The sequence below is a fragment of the Sceloporus undulatus genome, chromosome 1, assembly GCF_019175285.1.
Source record: "Sceloporus undulatus isolate JIND9_A2432 ecotype Alabama chromosome 1, SceUnd_v1.1, whole genome shotgun sequence".
NCBI classification, from domain to species: Eukaryota; Metazoa; Chordata; class Lepidosauria; order Squamata; family Phrynosomatidae; genus Sceloporus; species Sceloporus undulatus.
This window is the reverse complement of record NC_056522.1, coordinates 128,202,769-128,212,705: the sequence shown is the minus strand read 5'-3', so window position 1 is coordinate 128,212,705 and position 9,937 is coordinate 128,202,769. Positions and strand designations below refer to the sequence as shown.

The 9,937-nt window shown below is 40.8% G+C and overlaps 1 protein-coding gene across 1 annotated transcript; it reads left to right on the top strand.

Annotated features, from left to right (window-relative positions):
• Nucleotides 1–1,049: 1,049 nt before the first annotated feature.
• Nucleotides 1,050–9,081, top strand: SDHAF4 (succinate dehydrogenase complex assembly factor 4). Its single transcript, XM_042446689.1, has 3 exons — nucleotides 1,050–1,210; nucleotides 6,290–6,442; nucleotides 8,404–9,081. Exons 1-3 carry the CDS (start codon nucleotides 1,135–1,137, stop codon nucleotides 8,511–8,513), a joined length of 339 nt encoding a protein of 112 aa, XP_042302623.1. The 5' UTR covers nucleotides 1,050–1,134; the 3' UTR covers nucleotides 8,514–9,081.
• The last annotated feature ends 856 nt before the right edge of the window (nucleotides 9,082–9,937 follow it).

The following is a 9,937-nucleotide window of genomic DNA, read 5'->3' as shown; positions in this document are numbered from 1 at the left end:
AGGGCTGATCTGTGATAGCCACCTGCTTCTGCTTTCCCACCAAAGGAGCTAAATGAGGAATGCTTATGAGTTTCTTTAAACCAGGGTGACTAGGTGGCCTCACCGCAAAAGAGGGCAAGGGACTGCAAAATGGAGGACCTTCAAGAAAAATGGGAGTACCTGACCAAAGAAGGGCTAAAATAAAGGCCCCAATGCTTCCTGGCCATGCTCCAAATGTGGAGCCTCCAAAAAATGGAGGACCTATGACCAAAGAAAAGCTTTTTAAAAAACAATTCATAGAAATATAAATTTATGCTTTTTGGTCGTGCTCAAAATGGAGGACCTTCAAGAAAAATGCAGGACACAATCAAAGAAAAGCTAAAAACATAATAAATGCATGCTTCTTAGGCAGGCTCCAAATGGGGGACTGGCAAGAAAAATGGAGGACATGACCAAAGAATAGGTAAAAAACTATATGAATTCTTGGGCATGCTCCAAATGGAGGACCTCCAAGAAAAATGGAGGACATGATCCAATAAAGCTTTTTTTTAAAAACTCCTAGAAATAATGCATGTTTCTTAGGCTCCAAATAGAGGACCTTCAAGAGACAAGGAAGGCATGGTCAAATCAAAGCTTTAAAAAACAGACACAGAAATATCTAAGACAGTCCAGGCTTCTTATGGAGGACCTTCAAGAGAAATGGAGGACATGCGCCCCCTCCAAAAAAACACCCAGATATAGGAATAATAAATCCAGGCTTCTCAGTCAGGCTCCAAATGGAGGACCTTCCATAAAAAGTGGAGGACATGTTTTTTTTAAAAAAGAAAAAGCTTTATTTAAAAACAAACAAACACTGAAATGGAAATAATAAATGAATGCTTCTTAGACTAAGAATCTTAGTCAGGGCTCCAAATGGAGAGAGAGGGGGGCGTTATGGGGAATTCCCTCCTGGAGAGAGAGAGGGCGAAGGCTTGAAATGTAGGGCAGCAGCAGGCCCTGGGAAATGGCGCCCTCCTCAGGGCTATATTGTGACGGGGAAGGAAGGGGCCTGGCCAGAGGCGGCGCTTCCCGGCCCAGTCCCGCCCTTCAGGCCTTGGTCGGGGAGCCTAGGAGAGCGAGCGAGCGAGCGAGCGGAGGCCTGGCTGGCTGACGGAGATGGCGGCTGCTGCTGGGCCGCGCTTGGCCTTGCAGCGCCTGGGAGGCGCCTCCCTCTTGGCCACGGGAGAAGGCCGTAAGCAGCGGGGGCGCCAGAGGGAGGGAGGGAGGCTGCTGCTGCTGCTGCTGCTGAGGGCTTGGCATGACCGACGCCATCTTGTGTCAGGGCAGGCAGGCTAAGCAGGGCAAGGCAAAGCAAAAGAGTGGGGAGGAGGGCCTTCGAGGGGAATGGAGGGCATGGCCAATGCAAAGGACTCTTAGGAATAATGAATCCAGGCTTCTTAGGCTCCAAAGGGAGGAGGGCATGGCCAAAGGCAAAGGTTCACAACACAGGCATAGCAGGGATAATGGACTCAGGCTTCTCAGGCAGGTCCCAAAGAGAAGGCAGGCCTTCAAGAGAAATGGAGGAGGACGAGGCCAAAGCAAAGGAGTCTTAGGAATAATACATTCAGGCTTCTTCAGCTTTAAAAGCCCTCGAGAGAAATGGAGGACATGGCCAAATACAAAGCTTTAAAAAACAGATAGAGGAATAATAATACATTCAGGCTTCTTCAGCTCCAAATGGAGGACCTTCTGGAGAAATGGAGGGCATGGCCAAATACAAAGCATTACAAACAAGACATAGGAATAATAAATCAATAGATTCAGGTTTGTTTGGCTCTACATGGACAGCCTTCAAGAGAAATGGAGGACATGACCAAAGGAAAGCTGTTGACTTATGGTGACCCCGTGAATTTCAGAGGGCTTTCTTAGGCAAGGAGTACTGAGAGGTGGTTTGTCCAGTTCCTCTAGCACCGACGGTTCATTGCCAGTCTCCCATCCAAGTACTAACCAGGGCTGATTCTGCTTAACTTTCAAGATTCTCTCGGGGTGCTTTAATTGTGAGTTCCTCATGGCAGAGGGTCGGACTGGATGGCCCTTGTAGTCTATTCCAACTATCTCCTATGATTATATAGGATCTGTGTGTCCTTCATGCAGCCTATTGACTTAAAGGGACCCCATTAATTTCATAGGGTTTTCTTAGGCAAGGAAGAGTCAGAGGTGGTTCTGCCAGTTCTTGTTGTGTTCATGTTTCCAACTTATGGCAGCTCTAAGGTGAACCAATTTTGGGATTTTCTTGGCAAGAAATGTTCAGAGGAGGTTTGCCATTGCCTTCCCCTGAGGCGGAGAGCATGTGGCTTGCCCAAGGTGGGTTTCGTGGTCAAGCCAGGAATTGATCCCTGGTCTCCAGAGTCGCAGTCCAACACTCAAATCATGAGTAGTATTTTTCTGGGACCAATTATTTGGTTCAGGGGGGCATGTGCTTAGGAGCACCCCATTTTTACATTTTTGTTTAATGTGGGGAGTTGAGGGCATGTAGAGTTTTAGTAAGATCTCCTGAAGGGGAAACAGCAATAGGGTTGCATGTAATGGAACATAATTGGTAGCATCGTTGTATAGCTTGTTAATAAAGAGGGGAATTATGCCTATGGAATGTGTAATTGCCCTGGAAATTCTGTTCCTTTCAGTCCATGTAGAACGAAAAGGTTGCAGGTGCCCATTAATATTTCAAAGGAAGGGACTGCGCACGTGCTCAGAGTTACACTGCTTCTTTATTTTAAGGCAGCCTGGGGCAGGAACAGGGCAGAGTTTTCCTGCAGAATCTCTTTGGTGCAAATGTTCAATCTTTCTCCTAGTGTCTTCTACATCCCTGAGCTGACATCACTGTGCAAGAATGTCCTTATTTCCATTTGCAAAATGTTAGAGTATGCTGGTATCTATTAATATTGACTCCATTCCCTCCACTCAATTTGTTTTCCCTTTACATCAAACAAGTGCATCCACTCTTGTCACTGTTCATATGTCCCATATTTTTACAGCCATTTCCCCTTCCTGCTAGAATTGGCCTCAGACTTTAAATCCATTGCTATCAAGTCGACATTGGTCCAAAACACCCTGCAGAAATAATCCAGTTTGAGACCACTTTTAACTGCCCTGGCTCAATGCTAGGGAATTCTGGGAACTGTAGTTTTGTGAGGCATTTAGCTGCCTCTTTCTGAGAGCTCTGGTGCCCCAATAAACTACAGTTCTCAAGATTCCCTAGCACTGAGTCAGGGCAGTTAAAGTGGTCTCAAACTGGATTATTTTTGCAGTGTATTTTGGACCTTTGACTTATGGTGACTGTGTAAAAGAGAGTCCTCCAAGAGCCCTGATCACCAACTACCCTGCTTAGATCTTGCAAACTCAGGGCTGTGACTTCCTTTATTAAATCAACCCTCTTGTAGTGTAGTCTTCTCTTTTCCTACTTCCTTCCACTTTACCAAGCACTATCATCTTTTCCAGTGAGCCATATTGTCTCATGATATCTCCAAAGCATGACAGCCTCAGTTTAGTCATTTTCGCTTCTAGTAAGAGTTCAGGCTTGATTTGCTCTAGAACCCATTGTATCCGTATAACTTGTATCCAGCAGCACATTTCAAATGTGTTTGGTTTTGGTTCTGTCCACTTTCTTCACTGTCCAGTTTTCACAGCTATGCATAGAAATATTGCACTTGTATCAATGTTTAGAAATTAACAGTAAGTCTCCAATTCACTCTCCTGTTTTGTTTTACTTAAAATCTCAAGCTGCAGTTGTACACACCATTGCTTGACAAACTGGGTAGAAGTGAACAAGATTGATTAGTCTGACTGAAGTTGCAGAGCTGAAAATGCTCACCAGCTGAATTATGAACTTGTAGTTGCTCTTTTCTTCTGCAACCTTGTAGTTCTGAGCTATTTCAGAAAGTGTTGAAGGTGGCCATCTTGCTTTGAGTGGCCATCTTTCTAATATCTCTGTCCATTCACCTGTAACAATTAACAGTTTTTTCCCGAAACAGTCATGTGGTGCTGAATAAATCAACCATATACACGCTTTGTATTTGACATGCTGTTGTTAAAGATACAATAATGGACTGGAAAGAAAAAAGATGGAAACTCTAGGCTTCAAAGACATAGCTGTTTGTTTGTTTGTTAGTTTGGATTAGTAGACTTCAGTCTACAAAAGCTTATGCTATCAACTTGTTTGTTTTTCTGTTATTCTCAAAGATGATACAAAATCCCTTGTAGGATCTTTAGGCTTGTCATATTTATGACATGTCAGATAAACATTTGACACAGACCCATAATCATAGAATCGTATAGTTAGAAGAGACCACAAGGGACATCCAGTCGAACTCCACTCTGCCATGCAAGAATACTCAATCAAAGTATTCCAAACAGGTGGTGATCCAACCTCTGTTTAAAGACCTCCAAAGAAGGAGACTCCACCACTCTCCAAGGGAGTGTGTGGTACTGTCCAACTGCTCTGTCAGGAAGTTCTTCTTAATGTGGAGGTGAATCTCTTGTCCTGTACAGTTGGCCCTTCTCTTAAGCAGGGATCCATTCTGGACCCCGCCACGTAAGGGAAAAACGTGTAAACTGAAGTCCCATTAGAAATAATGGGGCTTGTTCCTGTGGCGTGCACCTGGCGTACTGCAGGGTGCGCGCCATGAGTGTGTGCCCCATTCCTTCTTTTGGAGTGCAGGAGAAATTTTTCTGGTGGAAGCCGTGTAAGGCACAGGCACACTGTAGTTTGAATCCATTGCTCCATGTCCTAATTTCTGGAACAGTAGAAAACAAGCTTGTTTCATCCTCAATATAACACTCTTCAGATACCACATTACTATCATGTTACCTCTTAACCTTCTCTTCCCTTAACATATCGAGCTCCCTATGTGGCTCCTAATAGGGCATGGTTTTCAGACCTTTTACCATTTTGGTCATTGTCCTCTGGATATGCTCCAATTTATCGACATCCATCTTGAACTCTGGTGCCCAGAACTGGATGCAGTATTCCAGGTGAGATCTGACCAAAGCAGAATGAAGCGGTACTATTACTTTCTTTGACCTAGACACTATACTCTGATTGTTGCTGCCTAAAATCATATGAGCTTTTGTCACTTGCTGCACCACACAGTTGACTCGTATTCAACTTGTGGTCTACTAGGACTCCTAGATCCCTTTCACATGTACTGTTGTCAAGCCAGGAGTCACCCATCTTATACTTGCATTTCATTTTTACTGCTTAAGGGGAGTACCTTACATTTCTCCCTGTGGAAATGCATTAATTTTATCCCATCTTTCTGATCTGTTAAGATCATTTTGAATTCTGATCCTGTCCTCTGGGATATTTGCTCTCCCTCCTAGTCTGATGTCATTTGCTGATTCGCTAAGCATGTCCTCTACAAAACCATTGTTTGAAATATGTTGTGGGTTAGTAGGCGACTGAGAAATTAAATAAATACCTGGAGTCTCAAGGAAGAGGAGGCTTGAAATAGCCATCATTCTTAACAATTCTTTGGTTCTTAGGATCTAACTTGGTTATAAAAATGTTTCTTCCCCTTTTGTGTCTTTCTAGAATTATTGATCCATGGTCATCTAATATAGAAAAGTTACACCTGGTACATGTTGAGAACTCATCTGTACTTGAAGCCAGTCTTTTTTTATAAAATGAGAAAGTGTTCTCTTAGTGCCTACATAGCACCAAAGTGATGGTGGTCAAGACTGGTGATTGTGCATATAGTAGTAGGCAACAATTGTTTTATTCCAGATTCTTTATAATCCATGCTAAATGTGCAGATTCAGTTCTTAGTGATTCCAGTTAGTCTTCTTAATAGTTAGGATTGCAAAAGATTTCTTCTGAGGAACTGGAAATCTGCTTCCAGTTGGAAGAGATAACTAGATAGCCCAATCGCTGCTTCATTTGCTTCCTGTTTAGAAGAAGCACATACTTTAAAAAGATGAAGTATATGCTTTATATACTGAAACTATTTCCATAATCCATTTCCTCACAATAGTAGTGAGGAAGAAATTTCTCTGTGGAGAGCCTTGTTTCTGAATAATGTACCTCCATACTGTAGACTGATTTGCTCAGTGACAGTCTAGATGAACATCTTGGCTTTTATGTGGGTGTATTATTGTATACCATTATTTAGGCTTCAGTCCTCAAACGTTCTATTTCCATAGACATACAAACTGCATTTGACTTGTTGTTACAGACTAAGTTTTGTGTTCCTCCAGGCTGATCGTTAATATATTGCAGAAACAGGCATTCTGTGAGTATACATCTAAAAAATAATATTATGTTTCTTTATAACAGGGTCAGTTTTATTGCCCAGATCTTTGGGAAGTATTAACTTCAGCACAAAAGAAAATGCTGAATCTACCAATCCACCACTTAAGAAACCAAAATTGCCAGTAGGCCGTTTTGATGAGGCAGAAGAATCCAACGTAGAGACTGAGCCACTAGAAAGTAAGTATGGGTGTGCGAAATTTAAATATCAGCAATTGGATTAGTGTGCTAAAATATATCCAGTTCTGATTGCTACTTCTCTCTTAAATCATAAAGCATAGCAAAATTCATTATGTTAAGATCTCTAGTGGGATATGTTTAGACTTAGCTGCAATCATTTTTGGTTATTTAACAGTATCTTTTGGTTATTGACTCTTTACACACGAATTTTTAAAAACAGTATTCTTTTTTCCTTACATAACTAAGATAATGTAATCATATACTTAGTTGGTAATGATTTAGAGCATATATAAACCATTAGTTTGGGCTTCTTTATTTGAGATCAAGGTAAAACTAATGCCATGTGGTCAAAGATATACTGTATAGGGATAAATCACTTGATGGAAGTTATCTTGGATTTACAGTACAATTTGCTGTCAGAATTGCTTTTCAAGTAATTTCAAACCATATTTTATTACAGTGCACCCTCCCCTTATGTGGGGATCCGTTCTGGATCCCTCTGCATAAGGGGAATTCCACCGTGCTGGAGCCCCATTGGAAGTAATGGGTTTTGTACCCATGGGCGTACGCCCCATTAGTCCCTCTGGGGGCACGCAACGGGCTCATCTGGCGAGCTGTACGTTTTTTTGTTTATGCAAATAAAACTAAGTTTTTATATTAATTGATATGTTGTTATACTGGAAGAGTATTTACTAATCTTATTACATCTCATATTAATGTCTTATTCTTGTCAAATATGATTCAGTCTCTTCAGTCTAGTTACCCTCAATACGTGTGCTGACTATTTCAGGGTGTTGGGTGGGCAGAGACCTGGTGTTGGTAATGCTGTAAATGTATTTCAGTTAGGTCAGTCCACCTTAATTCTTTAGTCCTACTGCCATTTCATTGTGTAATGACCTTAATTATTTGGCTCAGTTGCACTGAGGAGGAAATGAAGGATGTAAATAAAGGGAGGGAGGGATTTTATGATGGATTTACTTCCTCATTCATCTGATGCAACTGGACAACTAATTTGGTTTAACTCATCTGAGTTGTCACAGTTAGTAGACATGTAGGAATGTCACATCATAGAATAGAGTAATAAAATGAAATAGTTGGAAGGGGTCTTATGGTGCAACTAGACAACTAATTTAGTTTAACTCACTTGAGACCAACCCCCTGTTTAGTGCAGGATCTGCAGGTAAGGCATCTGCAGCAAGTAGCTGTCCTGCCTGTTTTGGGAGATTTCCAGAGAAGGAGACCCCATTGCCCCTCTAGGCAATTGATTCCATTGCTGAATTGTTCTTACTGTCAGGAAGTTGCTCCTGGTTTTCAATTGAAATTTACTCTTATGGAATTTCAAACCATTCGATGTGGTTCTACCCTCTGGGGCATAAGAGAACAAATCTGCCCTCTCCTCTCTATGGCAGCCCTTGAGGTATTTCAAGATTACAGTCATGTCACTCTCCATCTTCTCTTCAGCAGGCTGAACAAGCCCAGCTCCTTCAACCTTTCCTTATATGTTTTGTTCTCCATACCATTTATCATCCTCATTACCATTCTTTGAACCTGCTCCTATCTTGTCTATATCCTTAAAATGCGGCACCCAGAAATGAACATAGTACTCCAGATGAGGCCTGATCAGCACAGAATATAGTGGGACTGTTACTTCCCTCAAATTGGAAACTATGCTTTTACTAATACAGGCTAAAATAGCATTCACCCTTGTTCAACAATAATCCCAAGATCCTTTTCACATGTAGTACAGCTGAGCCATGTGCCCCCCCACCATCCTATACCTTTGTTTTTGGGTTTTGTGGCCTAAATGTAGAATTTTGTATTTGTCTCTATCGAAATTCATTTTATTAATTTCTGCCAAATTTTCTAGTTTATCTAGGTCTTTTTGAATTCTGTTCCAGTCTTTCATTGTCTGATGGTTGTACAAATCTGATTGTTCATATTTTGTTCTGCTTTCTTTTTAGAGTTTCCAGATGACATCAATCCTGTTACAAAGGAGAAAGGTGGACCCAAAGGCCCTGAACCAACTCGTTACGGAGATTGGGAACGGAAAGGACGCTGTGTAGATTTTTAAAGGATTCTGTACTCTTAAGAGGACTGATATTAGAATGATGGTAAAATTGATGAAGAGATATCACCCAGATGAGTCTTCTGTATTTATGTGCAATAATGTGTTATATTACTCTTATTTAATGACATTTGAAAGTCTGCTTTCTATGGATTAGTACTTTTTAAAAGTTCAGGTTGGGTATGGTGGATGTTGCCATTTTGCATCGGTGTCCTTCGTTGGGGTGTGAATTTAATGGCTGGTAGAATTCGATTAAAAGTGAGGTCTTAACCAGACTCATTTTCCATGGAAGCCCTGCTTAACTCAAATAAGATTTCTAAGACTGATTTCATGTGGCCAAAATTTTCTGTCAGTGCAGATTGCAGAGTTACTTCAAGAAAAATCTGTTTATTAAATGATATGTGAAAAAAACTATTGTTTTCTTGTGTGTGAAGCAGATACATTCTTCTATTTACGTTCAGGACACAGTCCTGCACAGAGCATGTAAGTTACCACATCCTAGAAGGCATTTTTAAGGTGTTTGGACCAAACACATTATCACACAAGTCTCTAAATAAAAGATGAATGATATCTACCACTGTGTTAGCTGTTTTTCTTCTTTGTTATTGCATGTTTCCTGTGATTCTCATGCACCTAAACTACTGCTCCATTCTTTCCCAATGCTGAGTAAATTACTTATTTACTCCTGTTTAAAATGGCCATCTGTATTACATACTCATTGTCTTTGTCTGTTCAGTGACTTAAAAATAAATAAAATAAAAACTTTATTTATATACCGCTTTGCCGCAGCGATCAAAGTGGTTCACAGTAGTATCAGATATACATAACATCGAATGAAATTACACAATATATAAAATACAAGACTTCAGTTTAATTAAAAGTGTTCTCATTAAAATCATTAGCTTGTATATAAATGTAGACCAGACATGCCTGTTTTTGAAGAGAACTAGACTCAGGAGAAATAGCTTTCTCTTGGTGCCCTGTTCTAGTGGTTGTACTTTTTCCAGGGTCTTGCACACTTGACAAGAAATCAGTCATTTTTTAAATAATTCTCCAAAATGGAATTTGGAACGAAGAACGGGTTATTCCACTTCTTGAAATACTCAAAGATTTTTCCAGATCACTGTTTGCTAAGTTTAGTATTTTTCTCATATAAATTTAGGTGAATATATTTTGAACAACTGTGTTTTGAAATCTAAGTCTTAAGGATATGGACAGGATTCTTGGGAGCAGTGAGAACTACCATGTGTATATGTTAGACCCTTTGTCCTTCCTGCCTTATCAAAAAAGCCAGAGGGACATTGGCTCAGTAGGTAGAGGGGAGTGATCAGTGCCTTGTTAGAAAAAGGTTATAATAAAATTACTGAAAATCCCTCCCTGGATTCCACCTTATTGGGCAACTACCTGTTAGTTATTCTGTTTCTAGGGAA